The sequence below is a fragment of the Sorex araneus genome, chromosome 4 (assembly GCF_027595985.1).
Source record: "Sorex araneus isolate mSorAra2 chromosome 4, mSorAra2.pri, whole genome shotgun sequence".
Classification (NCBI taxonomy): domain Eukaryota; kingdom Metazoa; phylum Chordata; class Mammalia; order Eulipotyphla; family Soricidae; genus Sorex; species Sorex araneus.
Window position 1 is genome coordinate 100776274 of NC_073305.1, and position 19277 is coordinate 100795550.

Consider the following 19277-nt stretch of genomic DNA (forward strand, 5'->3'; position numbering starts at 1 on the left):
GACAGTTTCCCTAATTTTGCATGACCTTCTCGAATTTCACCTCATTCATAAGTACCCAATTCAAACTAGTCACAAGAGCAGTTTTTCCATATTTTTCTCTTCTCCACACTAGCCCCTTCCTTAGGCTTTCAGCTTTCCTTCTCTCATCAGTGATCCGCTGGAGAGATAGTGCTGGAAAGAAAGAAAAATATGTCAGGATCATGTGTTTTTCCTGCTCAAAATCTTTACTTACTGAAACACTTTATACTGATTTCTGCATCATCACAGTATTTTCCCTTGTCCATTAAAAAAAAATTCCTACTTTCTTTGGACTTATCATTATGTCAATATCCCAGTACTCAATTCTGTTTACTCTTTTTTTTTTTTGCCTTTCTCTTTTAAATTTAGTACCATAGGACTAGAGCGATAGCACAGCGGGTAGGGTGTTTGCCTTGCACGCAGCCAACCCGGGTTCCATTCCTCCGCCCCTCTCGGAGAGCGTGGCAAGCTACCAAGAGTATCTCACCCACACAGCAGAGCCTGGCAAGCTACCCGTGGAGTATTCAATATGCCAAAAACAGTAACAAGTCTCACAATGGTGACGTTACTGGTGCCCGCTCGAGCAAATCGATGAGCAACGGGATGACAGTGACAGTGACAGTGATCATAGGACTAGAGATATAGCACAGCGGGTAGGGCATTTGCCTTGCACACAGCCGACCCGGGTTCGATTCCTCAGTCCCTCTCGGAGATCCCGGCAAGCTACCAAGAGTATCTTGCCCGCATGGCAGAGCCTGGCAAGCTACCCATGACATATTCGATATGCCAAAAACAGTAACAATAAGTCTCACAATGAAGACGTTACTGGTGCCCGCTCAAGCAAATCGATTAACAGCGGGATGACAGTGCTACAGTGCAGTGCTACCATAGATTTTAATTCCATCTGCAGTCCAATATTGCCAATTTGTCTCTCTCTCTGATTGTCCAGCCAATCCATCCACACCTCCATCCATTTCTCTCCCTGTTATATGCCCTTATATTCTAATTCATACATAAACTTCTTACATTGCCATTTATGTAGCTGTTGAGGAATCTCCTCAAGCACTAAAAAAATATATAATTTTCCTTACCCCCAAAAATTCCCCTCCCTAGTCACTGTCATCCCGTTGCTCATCGATTCGTTCGAGCGGGCACCAGTAACGTCTCTCATTCTGAGACTTATTGTTACTGTTTTTGGTATATCCAATACACCACGGGTAGCTTTCCAGGCTCTCCGAGAGGGGCGGAGAAATCAAACACGGATTGGCCAGGTGAAAGGTGAACGCCCTACCCCTGTGCTATCGCTCCAGCGGGCTCCTCCCTAGTAAATTACATTATCCTTCAACTAGTAACTCTAAAATCCTGATTCCTTTGGGTTTTTTCTGTACTATATAGACTTCTAATAAAGAAAGAAAATACTGTTATCGCCACTCAAATTAAAATCAAAGCCCATCCTCCTATCTTCAGTGCTATCCCTCTAACTTAAACCACATTTTTGGTGATGATTATCAATATCTGAGATCATCATATAATTTAATTTGTTTAACATGCTATTGTATGTACTATACTGTCTATTTCTGTAGTAGCTCTAACAATCAGAGCAATGACTATTTAGCTACAGAAGCTTGATGTTAATTATTATAGAGTGAATATGTCAGTGAGGTGTTTGTAAGTATAATGTGTCTCTATATACCAAAAGATATCCTGTACATGAAAATACAAAACATTTTGTAGCATTGTTTGTAAGTTTTTCTTCCCAAACATGGTAAAATATTTCTCCAAAATGTTGTGATTTATATTAATTATATTACTGTTTCATGTCTGTGAAGTATATATTTATATATACTAGTTCTCTAATCACTTTTGATCTTTATAAACTACTTGGACACAGGTGTTTCAAATCACAGTTTTAATATCATTTTAAAAATCCCTTTATATTTTCATTGGGATAAATGATTCTTAAAATGATGCAAATAATTATAATATGGCATTAAATTTTAAAATGGTGCTCTTTTAATGCAGATAACATACATTTTAACATTTAATTTTTAATATGTTGATATAAAACATTTCATATGTGTAATGATATGCTATAAATGTACAATATATAGTGATAAAAATTGAAACCATACATTAGTATTTATATAGAATTTATATCAGTTTTAACATTTTTCAGATAACTTACATAAACCAATGAGGATATAAACATGAATATACCTTTTTAGATAAACAACACCTTTTTTGGAAAATGGGTAAAAGGTCAGACTTTGTTTTCTTAAAGTGTGGCATAATGTAATGATCACAAGGTAGATTCAGAAAACCAAATTTCTAATTCATCTTCTGGTGTCAAATTGCATAGTGTAAAGCAAGACAATATGCTCACTAGAATGTAAGCTCCTTTAGGGCAGGAGGTTTTATCAGATGTGTACATTGCAGTATCGCTAAAATTTAGGGGGAAAATGGAATCCCTTTTAAGTTCTGGACAAATATTTATTGTATAAATTATGCATTTCCAAATTTCATCTACAAAACTATGTTCCTTCCAATGCTTTTATTCCAACTGATATTAGAACCCTTATGTATTTAAGTAGAGGCAATTCATTGCTAAATTGTTTATATAACTTGCTTTGTCCTTGATAAAACTGTTTATTTCATCAAGGTTCTTACAACTGAATAGTTGTTACATAAATGAAATAAAAAGCTGGTATTAGTTCATGTTTGCCACCTTCAGATGGACTAAGAAAAAAGGCTTGGAATTAAAACTGATTTAAAGTCAAACATCAATGAAGTTTGCATGTAATACAAAGTTAAGTAAGCAACCTTGCAAATGATGTCTTTTTCAACTATACGTACTTGGAAATATCTATATATACTTTAATATATATTTGGGAATATGCACTGTGGCACTGTCATCCTGCTGGTCATCCATTTGCTCTAGTGGGCACCAGTAACATCTCCATTGTGACACTTGCTGTTACTGTTTTAAGGTTTAAAACTGTTGGAATAATTTAAAAGCACCTTGCGGGTAAACCATTCTTTCGGAGAGCATAATCTAATTTTTCAAATGCAAATTGATAGTTATTATTTCATTCTGTTCTCACTTTGCAAAAAAACATGAAATTAATGACAAGCATGAAACTTGTGAGAAACTGCAGGAGACATAAGGTCCTAGCAACGTCCTCGCCACCATAACCCTGGACTTCCATGGAAGGCAGAGAAACTCAGATCTCTGGGGACAGAAACCTTTGGCTGGAGAGAGCATCAGCATCCATCGGAAAGACTGGGTGCCACTGACAAGACAATAGCACCCTGACACCTGCCATTACTCTCACAGCTGTCACCTCTCCCCTCCGCCCCCCCGCCACACACACCCATACACATACAAGCATACAAGCCTCCAGAATCCCTCTGTGGACACTATTTTCCTATTCTCTTATGATTTGTGTCCTTCCTACAGGCTGTTGTTTAATGGGACCTTGACTTCTTTTGCTTTTTAATTTATCTTTCAAGTTGTAGGGGGCTCCAAGAGGTTTAAGGGTTTTTCCTAGCTGTATGCAGTCAACGGGGCCTGACATTTCAATGCAACATGGCAATATGTCAGTGCTCAGACACAGTGCTTCACAGGGTCCAACAATGCTACAGTTAGCCATGTGTCATGTGTGCTGGGGGTGGAAAGAAGTATATGATGCCACAATTGTACTTAGATCCTTGCATGTGTTAGACCTGCACCTCTCGACATTGAGCTATCTTTCTAACCTCTGAATTTATTTTTGATAAAATTATTGCTGCTGTACCCCATCATTCTCTAACACTTTCATCCTCCTATTTATCCCCATAACATTGATTACCAGAAGTATACTGCTTATTTATTTAATTGTCTTTCTTATTCTCGAATGCATTCAAACTAGAATTAGAATGTAAGCTCCTTGTTAGCAAGATTATGTATCATTCTTCAGTGTATCATTTGCTTCTAGAACATGGTGGGTACCGAGTAAATATTTATTGGATGGATGGATGGATGGATGGATGGATGGATGGATGGATGGATGGATGGATGGATAGATGGATGGATGGTTGGATGGGATGGATGAATGATGAATGAAGAAATATTCTTTCTTGAACCTCTTTACTGATAATGCACTTACCTCTTTCTTCTCCATTTTCAGCATCCCTTCATCGATTACAATTAATGATTTTCCTTAATTTTCTAGCCATCATATTCATCATTATTCATAAAATTGGATATTCTCCCCTGGCTTTATTGCCTGTTTCTGCCATGGGAAACATTTGGTACAGTGGTAGTTGATACATTCTGATAATCTTGGGTTTTGCTTCTACCCCTTTATGTTGACATAGTCACATGTATGTATGAATGTTGCTCTACAATGGCAGCTTCATCAATGAACTTCCTCAAAGAATGGAGTATAGTATAGACATACTTAAGCTCCATCGCACTCAGAATATTCTAAGTAAAGTTCCTGTCTTCACAATATGAACAAGTTCTAAATGATTAGCGGTTAAAACAGGAACTAGGAAGGAAAAAGAAAAGAAACCCCTAAACCTTGAGTAGGAAAACCTTGAGTAGAAATACATCTATATGAATGTTGGGAGAAGTATAAACTGCTACAAGGTTAAACAGATTCCTACCCTTTCTAGGTGTTTCAGATCTTAAAACTGTATCTTGGGGCCGGAGTAATAGCACAATGTTTAGGGCATTTACCTTGCATACAGCTAACTTGGGTTTAATCCCTGGCATCCATATGTCCCCCAGCACTGCCAGGAGTGATTTCTGAGTGCAGAGCCAGGAGTAAACCCTGGGCATTGCCAGGTATGACCCAAAGAAGCAAAAATCAGAAAAACAGGTTTTTTAAAAAAGAAGAAAACTATATCTTATAACAAATGGACACATCTCATAAATTCATCAATGAGGACATGGTTTGATTATAACACCATATAGCCATAAATGGAACAGTATAATCATAAGAAGAAATAAACATAGACATAATTTAATCTATTAGAATTATACTAAGTAGAACAGAAAATCGTACAGTAGGCATAGTGTTGTCCATTAATTGAGTTTGTACACTGTTTTAGATACGAGGGATAAGGCAAAGCAATATTCACAATCTCCTTCTCTTTGCATAAATTAAATTCTACCTCAAGAACTACAAATGAAGTTTTGGTAGTATATGGAGTGGTACTCTAAAGAAAAAAGTTAAACTCTTCAAAGAAATAGTGAATGATGAGGTTTAGGGCAAAAAACATGGAGGTTACATTGCCACAGAGATCTGAGTGAAAGTAGCGAATAAAGCAAGAAAATCAAAAGCGACGAACCATAAAGCAACAAGCCCTAAAGCCGCATTCTTGGAGAGTGTGGGGAAATGCAGAAAGGCAGTGTGGCTGGAGAACAGTGGTCGTTGGATGAGGGCAGAGAGGTATCCAGGAGCTATATTCTGCGGCACTGCCTGGGCCATGGTAGACCACAAGATAGCAAGCAGAGAAGCAATATTAGACTTACATTGTTAGTCACCCTGGCTGTTTTATAGAGGATATATTCTGTCTTGATTCCATATTGTATAGCCAACTATGTATTTTATTAGACAATTTACAAAGGGTTGCCATCATTCAAAAATGATAGTAAAATTAGTGTTTTATATAGGATATCTAGGATTTTAATCAAAATTGAAAGTTTATGTGTATGTATTTCATGGAACTATTTTCCATAGAATGTTTTCATATATTATCATGGATATTAGTGATACTGTATAAGAAAAAAAAAACAGTAAAACCAGGAATCCATATAAAATATGTAGGTCTAAAATGAATGGTAGGTATTATATGTTTGTCTAATCTTCTGAGAGGGCTCATGCATGCAGTCAAGTAAGTATTTTGGAAATTTATTTCCATTCCCATGAAGAAAATACTGGCTATTGCATTTTTTTCATTGGTTAGTGCATTTTTAACTGGCTCAAAGAAGTTGTTGAAAGTGAACCAAGAAAATGATGCCTCAGTACACTTCAAGTGCAAATAAGGATGCTACAGCTGCCTCTGAGTCCAGAGGCCCTGAGAGTACTGTGAAGCCTGGAATTAAGGCAGTACCTCTCCTATCTACAAGGGTGACCTGTGCGCAATCTCAGATGAGATAGAGTGTCTTACAGGGCTGTAAAGTCGTCAATAAGATACTGAGGCTAGAACAATAGTACAGCGCTTGACTGCCGAGGGTCAAATCTGTTTCAATACCTGGCACCCCATATATTCCCCTGAGTCATGCCAGAAGTGATCCCTGAGAACAAATCAGGAATAAGCTGTTAGCACTGCCAGGTGTAGCCCAAAAACAAACAAAGAATTGCTCTTTCCTTTCATGACAATTGCTGATAGTTGGCAGTACCACGACTGGTATTCTCCAAGCTTGGTTCCAGACACCACAGAACTTCCTTTACAGAACATGGCCCATTTTCTTTAGGTCTGTCCCAGAATTACAGATTAGAGGAAAACTGGTAACTTGGTCAGTATTATCTTTCCACATCACAGTTCAGTACCAAATCCAGTTTTTCATTGAAGTTGAGCATTTCAGCAGCGCTAAGACACTGAGTTCTTGATTCTTGCAGATTTAGCTTCTCTGGAACATCAGTGCTTTCCCCTCCGAAGCTACCTTTCATGATCAAATGTACTTTTTCCAAGATATTTCATCAACCAGATTATTCTCTTAGATACTTTCTGTCCTAATTAACCTTTTAATTGTATGCATAATTAACCAATGTATTTGCAGCATCAATGGAATTCAGGGGCAAACTGTTTTCACAAAACAGCTTTTTTTTTTTATTCTCTCCTATCAGAGTCGGGCCACAAGAAGTTAAAAAGTACCATACAGAGAAGCACAGAAACAGGAATGGCAGCTGAAATGAGGAAAATGGTCAGGCAGCCAAGTCGAGAGTCTACCGATGGCAGCATCAACAGTTACAGTTCTGAGGGAAAGTAAGTGATGTCAGCTCTCAGGGCTGCATGGGGTTGTGTAGCCAGCGGTATGACGTTATAGTGCAGCCAACTTAAAAAGCCAGCTGTTCAACCACCCTTTCACAAACAGTCTAAAGAATGGTGGTTGCACATGGTCATCACAGATTTTTCAAAGGGATAAAGAAATTCCGTTAAGCGTGAAGAAACTGATCTTTCTCTTAAAAAAAAAGTTCACAAGTCCACTGCCATTCATTTAGTGTGGAAATGCCACAGCTAATCAGTTATTTTATAAGGGAGTCCTATAATCTAACCTAGTTACCGTAACCTGAATAAACTTTAGAAGTAAAAATTAATTTCCCATTTTTCTACTTTTCTTCAAACTATTTTGAAATCTAAGTTGTTGGTGCTTAATGCTTTAAAAATGGCACCTTAAATTTTTGTTATTAATGTTGGATTACCATGCTTTATTTCTAACTTATCATCTGTGGGAGAAAATTGGTCAGGATCTACCTTCTTCATTTCTTTTCTGATAAAAAATTTCAGTCAACTCTGAAAAATTTCGGTCAATTCAGTTTGCTTCCATTTGGGCTAAAAATTATTAATTTATTTAAAGGTTAATAACTTAATCATATGAGAATTTGTATGATCTGTGATATTTACATGAAATAGTAAGTTTTAAACAGTAGTAACATAAGAATCCTCATGAGCAGTCAGATATGTAGAGATCCAGATATAAAAATTAGCATCTCGTGTTTTATGTCATAGATACATTTATGTAGAGATTTGTATTTCTAGTGCCCAGAAAGCAAAATATTGTAAGTGAGGGAGAAATTATACAGGGATTACTTTGCATGTAGCCATTCCTAGATTGATACCTGGCATCACAAACAGTCCAGTACTGCCACATGTGATTCCTGAGCACAGAGCCAGGAGTAAACTCTGTGGACTGCTAGGTGTGACTCAAGTTACACACACACACACACACACACACACACACACACATACATGTATGGAGCACTGGAGCAGTGTCACACTGTCATCCCATTGTTCATTGATTTGCTCAAGCGGGAACCAGTAATATCTCCATTGTGAGACTTGTTCCTGTTTTTGGCATATTGAATACGCCACGGGCAGCTTGCCAGGGTCTGCCATACAGGTAAGATACTCTTTGGAGCTTGCCAGGCTCTCCGAGAGAGACAAAGGAATCAAACCCGGGTTGGCTCGTGCAAGGCAAACGTCCTACCCACTGTGCTACCACTCCAGCCCATGTATGTATGTGTATATATATATATGATATATATGTATGTATATATAATTTATAAATATCACATATACATATATATGTATATATAAACGGAGTTTTCCTGAGGAGAACATCAGGTCTTAAGTTGAGAGTTTAGAGTTTAGACCTTTTCTCTATTAGTGCTGATCCTCATGTGCTCTGTTCTGAAACAATCCAATGAGTCGATAAATAAACTGACATAAGTATGATTCCAAAAAGAAGAGTCAAGTGGAAACTAATGGAAAGAGACTTAAGGGAGCTAATGTTTTGTTTTGATCCTTTCACTAATAGCTTAATATTCCCTGGAGTGCGACTAGGAGCAGACAGTCAATTCAGTGATTTTCTTGATGGATTGGGACCAGCCCAGCTGGTTGGCCGCCAAACCCTCGCCACACCTGCAATGGGTAAGAATTTGTTTTATAATGAAAACAAATGCTGCCAAGTCATTTAAAGTTGCATTAATAGGGGCCAGGGAGATGGTACTGCAGGTAAGACTTTTGCCTTGCACGCAGCCGAACTGTCAGTCTCTGGAATCCCATGTGGTCTCCCCGGAGCCCCTCTAGGGGTGACCCCTGAGCAAAGAGACAGAAGTAAGCCCTGCACACAACCAGTGTGACCCCAAAACAAGGTTTTTAAAATAGGCGTATATCCTGCCTGAACCCATGTATTGCTTGTGCCCACGTGGCCAACCACATGAATCACCCGCATCTCCCCTGCTGGGATGTTAACTTTCATGCTTCCATATCTAAAGCTGGGATGTGTGTGTGGGGGGGGGGGCCCTCTACACCCTTGGAGAAGCCCATGCTCTCTATTAAGCACATTACTCTCTACTGTCTCCCACTTTTTCCCACTCCTCCCCTTCAGAAAACCTCCAGATAAAAACCTGTTTTACTTTGGGACAGAGATTATTAAAATTAAAAATAAGTAACATAATAGTAACACAAGTAAGAATTTTATTCAGGGCATTGATGATTTGAAATAACTTTCAATTTCTAAGACAGTTTTCAAACTAAAGATATGTAAAGTAAATAAAGTTAATCATAAATCTTGGAATCATCAGAAAACTCTCAGGCTGTAGCCTACACTAGATCACATCAAGGAAAACTTACTCATTCGTATGTTTTTTTTTTAACTACATGAAAAAATTCAATGAAATTACTCCCTATGATGTAACACATGCCTTGCATGGTTGGTGCCCTGGGTTCAATACCCGGCACCACATGGCCCCTGAGCAACACTGAAGATGGACTTAGTGGCCATTGATCACCACCTGGAATGACCCAGGACCCAAAACACCTTGTAAGACTCTCACAACAGCTAACAAAGGAGTAAGCTCAATTGTTAGACTCAATTACAAAAGAGAAACAGAGGGTGGGCAAGGACATTAGAAGATTCTAAAAAACATTTAAAATAATACTTTTATCTCTTGGAGTGTCAAAGAACTTTCAAGGGATCACACTAAAGCCAGAAAAAAAAAATCTTCTAATAGTGAAGTACATTCTATATGAAATTAGCCAAAAGATAAGTGGAAAATACAATATATATATATATATATATATATATATAGTCTAGATGATAACTATTGAGATTCTAGCTTAAACCATAAAGTGCTCAAGAAATTTGATGAAAATCAGTATAAAGACAAGCGATCCTCCAATTTCACAAAATGGAAAGCAATAGAAAATTCTATAAGTTTCTTAAAGGAAAAGTAATTACATATAATACTATCAAAAGTAAAATTCTTGGGGCCGGAGCGATAGCACAGCGGGTAGGGCGTTTGCCTTGCACGCGGCCGACCCGGGTTCGATCCCCGGCATCCCATATGGTCCCCCAAGCACCGCCAGGAGTAGTTCCTGAGTGCAAAGCCAGGAGTAACCCCTGAGCATCGCTGGGTGTGACCCAAAAAGCAAAAAAAAAAAAAAAGTAAAATTCTTCAGTATTCTTCAGTAACACTGGGTTTCAAAATTTTCAATAGCTACTAGCTTCTAGTGTTGAGTGTAAAAGCCAGTAAAATAAAAATGTATGGACATGACAGAGTACCTGCGGAGCTATCACTCAAGCCCCAAATAAACATACCTTTTCTCAACTTCTTGCTTTCTAAAGAAAACTGTTTTTTAAGTTTTTTTAAAGCATAATTATAAGAATTCTAGAGTGCGCAAAGGGGGCCTGTTTGGTGAATGGTGAGTGCCTCAGAGCATGCACATAGCATGATGTGAAATTGATCTTCCAAAACTTACACAGCATTGGAGGCCAACAGAAAATCAATAAACATTTCATGTATTAAAAATACTGTTTAAGTATGACATCATTTGCACTCTGTCACTATTGTGAAAAAATTATTTATAAGCTATGATGCACCTCTCCTAAAAGTATTCATTAGGACCAGAAACATGAAAGATATTTTAAAACCTTAAATAGAGATAGAGAAGAAAGGTTCTTTCTAGACAATTCTTTATAAGGAGAGCATTCTTTGGAGTGTGTTAGCAGTGTCATTTTTTTTCTCACTGTACATAACTGTAGCACTGTAGGACTGTCGTCCCATTGTTCATCGATTTGCTCGAGTGGGCACCAGTAACATCTCCATTGTGAGACTTGTTGTTACTGTTTGGGCATATCAAATATGCCACCGGTAGCTTGCTGGGCTCTGCCATGCAGGTGGGATACTCTTGATAGCTTGCCGGGTTCTCTGAGAGGGATGGAGGAATCAAACCTGGGTCGGCTGCGTGCAAGGCAAATGCCTTACCCGCTGTGCTATTGCTCCATCCCACTCCACATAACTACAAAGATAAAACATTCTTTTCCTTTTCGCTTTCAGGGGACATACAGATTGGAATGGAGGATAAAAAGGGCCAATTAGAAGTGGAAGTTATCAGAGCACGAAGCCTCACCCAAAAACCTGGTTCCAAATCTACACCTGGTAAGAAGAGATGTTATTTACTGAGTCTAGACAAGAAACTTTTATAGAAGCAAAAACTAAAAAACTTTGCCTGTAAATTTAAATTGCTGCATTTAAATTGTGAACAGTCTGTGTCCCATCGTCTCATTGATAGAAAAAAGGATAGATTTTCTTATTTTTTTATTCTGTACAAATAGATCTGAGTTGATATTAATTCAGAAACTATTAGGTAGAGTGTCATAGTAAGATTTATTTGTTATAATTGTCTCAGTATTAGGTTTTTCTGCACATACGCCAAAAAATCTAGTTCTAATCATGAAAAGGAAGCGGTAAGTCTTAAAGTAATAATCCAGAATTGTGATGCCAGCTAGAATCAAAAGCCAAACTCTTATGTTTACTTTGTATACATTTATTTGAAATGATGAATATGAAAGTAATGGTGACATTAATTTTTATAAATAAAATTTATGAAGTACTTTAAATTTAGAATGTTTTAGTAGTGAATGGGAAACTTTCTATAAGTGTCTGTAATAAGTTATTTCTTAATAAAATTAGGCACTTACTTCTTACACATTAATATTTCTTTTGTTTAGCTCCATATGTCAAAGTGTATCTTTTGGAAAATGGGGCCTGTATAGCCAAGAAGAAGACAAGGATTGCAAGAAAAACACTGGATCCTTTGTATCAACAGTCCCTGGTTTTTGATGAAAGTCCGCAGGGTAAAGTTCTTCAGGTCAGTCATATTTGACAATTTTTACACTGTAATACAAACATTATCCATAAATTCTGAAAAGGTGATCAAGCACTAAAATAAAATTCTCTAAGGAAAACCTGTAGTATAAATTCCAAGTAGGAAAAGAAACCCCAGATTGTTATTTTTAAATGTAAATAATATATTAAAAATATATGGTGCATCTAATGAAAAAAAATTTTTATTTTCCTTCTATCTTTTCTTTTCTACATCCTTTACTACTTTTGTTCAATTCCCATTCCTTGTTTCTTGGTAGATGATTAACAGACTATTGTAGATAGCAAGACAAATAGTACAAGTAGTTTATGAAGCTACTATGTGCCTGACAAGTGATATGAAAAGAATGAATGATAAGAAAAGTATATAAAGATCAGCAAGGACAAAGTGCTGGGTTAAATGCCAACTGCATTGTTAGGTGCTTACATAAATTATTTTTAAAATGTATCTGTTTTTTTTTTCCTTTTGGGCTCTTTGGGGATAACATCTGGCGATGCTCAGGGGTTACTTCTGGCTCTGTGCTAAGGAATCACTCCTAGCAGTGCTAGAGGGCCATATGGGATGCTGGGGATTGAACCCAGGTCAGCCACATGCAAGGCAAATACCCTACCTACTATGCTATCACTCTGGCCCCATGTATAATTTTTTTAAATATTTTTACTGCCATGTGCAATAATACCATTATACTCATTGAGATTATATCTGGAGCTCACAAAAATCTTTTGTGATTGCATGATTTGACAAAGTTCTACAGTAATTGAAAAGACAGGTTCCACACTTCCTATCTATGCAGTAAATGAGGTCAGCTGAAGCTTTTATAGATAACTAAAGTATTGGAAGATAGAACAGGGGAATAAATGTAGTCGAAGACCTGTCCCATACAAGCAGTCCTGGACCAGATTGTGATTTTTGTCAATGAATCACTGATTTACTAGTCATCTGATCAAATCAAAATTGTCAGACAAGTCTTCAAAATGTGCCAGCTTGGGGTCATTTTTCAACCTACTGCTTTATCAACAAGTCTATAAAACCAAAAAAAATTAATGAGCATTTTTATTCTTTGTATATACTTCAGTTGTGTATACCATTGATGTTAATAGGTTTCATTTCCCTTCTTATGTTTCACAATTTTTAATTTGTATAGTTCTGTCGCCCTGTAAATTACTTACTGTATAGTATCTACAAAAGAATATGTTGTGTTTTGGAGCCTGAGAGATCATACAGAGAGTAAGTCACTTGTCTTGCACATGGCCAACCCATGTTTGATCCAAAGTACCACACATGGTCCTCTGATCTCCATCTGAGCACACAGCCAGGAGTAAGCCTTGAGGACTGGTGGGTGTGGCCCCAAAACAGCATGTGTTGGATCTCCATTTAAATAAACATGTGTAGTTATTTATTTATACCTTTATCTAGCCATTATCCCACCTTGGATAGGAAAACATCAGATTATATGGATATAAGTTATTGAAGGAGAGTAGGTATCTTCTTAACTATTTCCCCTCCTTAGAGTTAATTGAATTCATTTTCTCCCTTCCCTGAATGTCTTACTTGCATTAAATAGCAACTTTGAACCTTCCAAATGTGAGAGAACTTCAAGTTATATTGTTTTCCTCTGTGTCTACAGGTGATTGTCTGGGGCGACTATGGCAGAATGGACCATAAATGCTTTATGGGTGTGGCTCAGATCTTGTTGGAAGAACTTGATTTGTCCAGTATGGTAATCGGATGGTACAAATTATTCCCACCATCATCCTTGGTGGATCCCACTCTCACTCCCCTAACCCGCCGGGCTTCCCAATCATCTCTGGAAAGTTCAACTGGGCCTCCCTGCATTCGATCATAGTGAACTCATACCAGAGTCATCCCAATACAACTATCCTTCAGGATAATAATCTGAACCAGAAATTTCATGATCAAAAGCATTGTTGGAGACAGACAATCAACTTGTGTTTTGCCTGTAGTAGTTTTCCAATAACATGTCCCAATTGTTTTTTAAAACCTGGCTTCATATGACAGAACAAGGCAATCTATCGAATTACACTGAGTCAACGTGCTAGTGAGAGTCACTGATGCTTCTATCAGATAGCGAAAGAAGAAACTTCACACGTACACACACAAACACGCACACACATGCACACACATACACACAAATTGAATAAACTGGAAACTCTCACTCTGAAAAATTGTACTTTACACACTTCTTCACAGACCACAAGCAGTGTTATTTCCCTGGTGTTCAAGAAGTTTTTGCTCTTTTTTGTGTTTTGTGTGTGTGTTAGGTTTTGGTTTAGTAAGGTTTCTGTTGGTTTTTGTTTTTTACTGTGTCCATCATTTCCACGTGTTTGGGGCTGTGTCATGGCAGGCCTCAGGGGCCTCATGATGTTTACAGAGACCCTTCCTTTCTTTTTCCAAAACACCCGAACAAAAAGGGCTGAAGCAGTCTCTGTAGCATCTCCCCAAAGCATCCAACAACTAGACAAGATGAGGCCCAGTGGGGGATCCATTGACTTTCATTTTATAATTCTTCGAAGTCTTCTGTGGGAAGAGCTGGAAAACAAAATATTTACCCTCTGAAACAAATTATTACAGAATTGCTTCTTTAAATAAAGAGCATATCTGTTTGCATTCTAGAAAATTTATTTATGTTTCCTGTCATTTTGCATGGAAGACTTTTAAAGAAGTCAATCTGCAACGAAAGCTGGGAACTAAAATTTAACCACATAGTTGTTCTTTGGAAACGCTCCTTGTCATGCCTTTTCTTCCTCATATCATACACACACGAAAAAATAAGTTTACACCCATGTGTATAAGCTATATTTTTGACTTCCCAAAATGGTGACTAGAAATGGATTTGAGCCTAAGACACATTCAGCTATGCCCAGGCTTCTTGGCCATGTCTCAGAGTAGACCCATCCATCTGCCCTGAAAAGAGCATGGTATGAGCTATCCAATATTCCACTGGAAATTCCAGTTGAAATATTCTGCACTAAACTAATGTTTTTATCAAATTTTAGTTTACATTTCGTTGAGATTGATGCAAGCACAAAGCTTGATTTTTTTAATGCAAAGGATCTTACTTTGGGGGGCGGGGGTGGGGGAATGGGAATAAACCAGTCAAATTTCAATTTGCATTTTCTTCCTTTGAGTTTTCCTTGGCCTTGGATTTCCCTTGTGACATCCTATCTATGTGCTACAAACTGCAGATTCTGCAGGTGCATCGATACGTTTCTCCTCCTTTTATGAGTCATTCAACTTTTGTGATTACACAAATAGAACAGCATGACTTGGAACTGTTCAAAGCTGCATGCACTTTTGTAAAAAAAATATAAAATTAATGAAAAAGAAAAGAAACAAAAGGTTATTTAATAATGTATGTTAGTTCAATATAGGCCAGCTTGTATGTTGCATGTACTTGTACAGTTTGCTTGTTAATTACTATACTGAAATAACCAAGAAATCTAAGCCATCCATTTTTGTTATAGACATTTTGCAGGTTTTAGCCCGACTCAGTCTGTGAGTCTGGGGTGAAATGTCTATAGATGGACTTTATTTTTTACCCTCTGGAAAACGTGATGTAGTATGGACCAAATTCCTCCTAATAAATATTTTGGTGTAGATTCCTACTGTGGGACTGTAACACATGTAGACACTGTGTACACACTAGGTTTTAATCCATAGACATACTGCCTGCACCAAGTGAATTATTTATTATTATTTACACATGCCAGAATTATCTGCCCATCAGTTCGCAGGGCACAGATTGACCACTGCTCATTGTGCAGAGCAGGAAGAACTGAAGCATTGGTGCACTTCTACTAGATTCCGTTCTGTCTTAGTGGCCAACAATCAACTAATTATAATTGGGTAGGACCTTTCTATTTTGACCACTTGTCTTAACACTCCCCTGTGCTTTTAAATGAACTTCCAACTCATGTATGTAAACATGTTTAATAAAATTTACTTTTCATGTCAGTCAGTAGCCATCTGTGTTCTATGTTTGGCCAGATATCCATTGTGGGGTTTATGGTGCAAAATGGGAGCCAGATCCTGGGGAGGGGAGGCTGGGAATTATTGTCTGCTGTGGGCATCTGACTTTGACTTTTCACTGCACTATATATGTCTTAATTGATTGCCCAAAGGGTATTTTGCATCACATGATAAGTTTTCACTTTGTCAGCCTGTCTAAGTGAGCACATGATATACTTCTGAAAAGTGGCATTAAAAACAATAAATCTCAGTAAGAATCAAATGAAAGGTTGTTTTTCTGCTGCTGTTTGAGTGTACTAATAAAGAGACAACTCTACTGTTCACTTGCCGAATCCTTTCAAGCTATGTGACATCAGAATATTAATTTTGCGCCTGTTATCCTCTTTATGCCAATTCCCTTCTGAACCCTGGTGATCTGTAGAGTATTTCCTTAGGGTAGGCCAACTTGACAAACCAAATAATACATGAAGCATCTTCAGTATAATCTTAGGGAATGAGTATCTTCAAATGTAGTAGATAATTTCCTAAAAATAATATGAGAGAAAGCACTATCTTCATTTAATTTCATGATTATTTTCCTCTGCAAAATTGTGTACATATATTTACGGGCATCATCTTAAAAAAATACCTAGTAATCACTAATTTCATACATCATCATAAACAAACTGTTGAGAGCTATTTCTACCCTCTAAGAATCTTTTTACTAATCACACTTTCTTTTAGCTTGGTAAAGCAAAATAAGGACAGCTAAATCAACTTCAGATTTGAGACAATGAGATAGTTTGAGACCTGTTACTACATTAGTTGTTGAATGCATTTAAAATCGTTGCCTAAATTTGGGAAGAAGGGGATGCAGTGGGCGGGGAGTAGGGGGAGGTACATCCAGCAGTGTTCAGGATTTACTCCTGGCTTTACCTCAGGAATCACTTCTGGTGGACTCAGGGAATCGTAGTGGATGCTGGGATGAAATCCCAGTCAGCCACATGCAACGTAAGAGCCTTACCCATGTACCATCACTCCGACTCCTGCTGGGCAAATTTTACCCTATTGAGTCCATAGTGTTTGGTTGAAATTGTGTTTGGCTGGGTGAACAGGAAGTAAAGACTACTGATGAGTTCCATTCACAGCAATCATAGAGCTATCCATTGCCCATACTCAGGGAGAAGTCTCCCACACAAGTGTGATGCAAATGACATAGCTTTAGATTCCTTGGTCTAGACACAGAGAGAAAAGGGGAAACCCTTCCCACTCAGGTAAGTCTGCATCAGTGTTATAATTTCAGCATTGACAATAATGGAAAGGAAGCAGCTGGAGGAAAACTAGCTTTACTAAATCCTTCAGGGTTTCTTCTTGAATCAAATTACTTTCTGAAAATCCCAGCCATAGATATGAGTGAACACTCTTAAGGATTTTGTTGAGTAGTAAATGTTAAGTACTTTGAGTATTAAAAATGAAGAATATAAATTTCAGTGTTTCTAATTCTAAAAAAGAAGAACAACAACAACAACAAGTTGGGGGACAACAACCTGGGCCAGAGAGCTAGTACAGGAGTTAAGGTGTCTGCTTTGCACCTTTCACCCTCAACCCCTCCCACAGTGCAGTACCACTGAGAGCATATTCTGAGCAGAGTCAGGCTTAGCATCTGGACACTTCCAGGTGAACCCAAAACCTAAATAATTTAAGTGAAAAAAAAAGAAAAACAGAACTGATCCTATCTTAAAGGAGCTCCGTATCAAGAGAAAGCATTTAAAAGTTATTCCAGTAAAGAATTTTGGGTTTGTTTGCTTTGCATTTGACTGGCCCTGATTCGATTCCAGGAACAGCATATGGTGCCCATCACCAGAAGTGATCTCTGAGCACAGCTGGGTGTTACCAAACCAAGTTGTCAAAACAATCAAAGTCCTAGCTAAATGAAATTACCCTGTGAAACACTGTATCCTCTGCTCTATGCTGATGCTTGAGCAAGCTCCCCAAGAATGAGGAATCTACCAGAAGGAAAAGGATCAAACCATTCCCCCCACCCCCGCTGGAGGCATTTCCCTCAGTGATTCTTGCAGATTGTATGTAACTGCTGTTATCCTGGAGACCATGAGATAAGGGTTGGAGTAACATTCTCCAGACCCCTAACTCTCTATAAATTTTCCTCCTCTAAGTCCTTCACTTTCCTCTGTCTGCCCCTCCCCTTTGCATTATCAAAATTTATGCATATATTATATAGTTCTCTCAGAGCTTTACTCGATGTTTATCCTTTGGTTTGAAGTTTCAATTGATTTTTCTGGTGAGAAAGTATCAAGTGGCCAAAGAGAACAAGAGAGTTTATTTACAAAATTGAGCTGATGAGGGTTGGGGGATTCAGGTGGGTGGGGCGGAACCTTAGGACTTGAAGAAGGGAAACAGGCATTCTGGATGGTGTGATACTGGGAGGATGTGTGCATGGAAATAACCCTATCACTAACAGTATTTGTAAATCATGGTACATCAATAGAAATGGGTGCATTGACTTTTGAGTATCCCCTTATCTCCAACCCAAAAGCAGAAATGCTTCAGTTCTATGCTAGTCACAACAATCATTGTCTTGGTATTTGAACAGCTTTGAACTCAGTCCTTGCAGCTTGGTTGACTCATGAGTTCTGTAAATTGTTTGCTTCGAAGCACATTTGGTCACTCTTCATCCTCCTCAGAGGAGCCGAGCAGCCATCTATTGCTCCCTTCATCCACATTCCACAGAACGCTTCCATCCATGACCTTCCTCAGAGACCGCTGAAAGCATGGCATCTGCAGGTCTGTACATCTGTGGGTGACCCAAGCATGATCCCTAACATGGCCATCACAGAATGGCATCATCATTAGACTCTCAGAAGCCCTCTTACATTGAGGTAGAGCTTGATGTCTTTCATCTTTGTTGTTTTGGTTTTGGATCAGATCTGGCTGTGGTTGGTGCTTATTCCTGGGTCTATGCTCAGGGATCATTCCTAGGAAGGCTTGAGGGAACCAATGAGGTGCTGAAGATGAGATGAATCCTGGTCAGTCACATGCAAGACAAGCAGCCTATTCTATCATTTAGCCCAATTGGTAATTTCTTTTAATCACCAAAGAGATATTGCAGTGTCAGTGTATCCAGTCACTGCTCAAAGTTTGTATTTTATAACATAATGCCCTCCCCTAATGTTACCACACACCCACCTATAGAGAATACAGCTTTGATGCTCTCTGGTAATATGGGTCAGGTCTTCACAAGTACAAGTACAGGAACTTTCTCTCTCTCTCTCTCTCTCTCTCTCTCTCTCTCTCTCTCTCTCTCTCTCTCTCTCTCTCTCTCTCTCTCTCTCTCTCTCTCTCTTTCTGGTTAAATAGAATGGCCAGTATACTCCCTCCCCATTCTTTCATTG

The 19277-nt window shown here is 38.2% G+C and overlaps 1 protein-coding gene across 26 annotated transcripts in view; it reads left to right on the forward strand.

Moving 5' to 3' along the window:
- RIMS1 (regulating synaptic membrane exocytosis 1) overlaps positions 1-16209 on the forward strand; it is a 512610-nt gene extending 496401 nt beyond the window's left edge. For all 26 annotated transcript variants that reach the window (XM_055136886.1, XM_055136888.1, XM_055136871.1 and 23 more), the window contains 5 exons: positions 6855-6993; positions 8546-8658; positions 11070-11171; positions 11744-11883; positions 13526-16209. In XM_055136886.1, the coding sequence (XP_054992861.1) occupies positions 6855-6993; positions 8546-8658; positions 11070-11171; positions 11744-11883; positions 13526-13744 (713 nt within the window). In that variant the 3' untranslated portion in view covers positions 13745-16209. The remainder of the gene's footprint in view (positions 1-6854; positions 6994-8545; positions 8659-11069; positions 11172-11743; positions 11884-13525) is intronic.
- The last annotated feature ends 3068 nt before the right edge of the window (positions 16210-19277 follow it).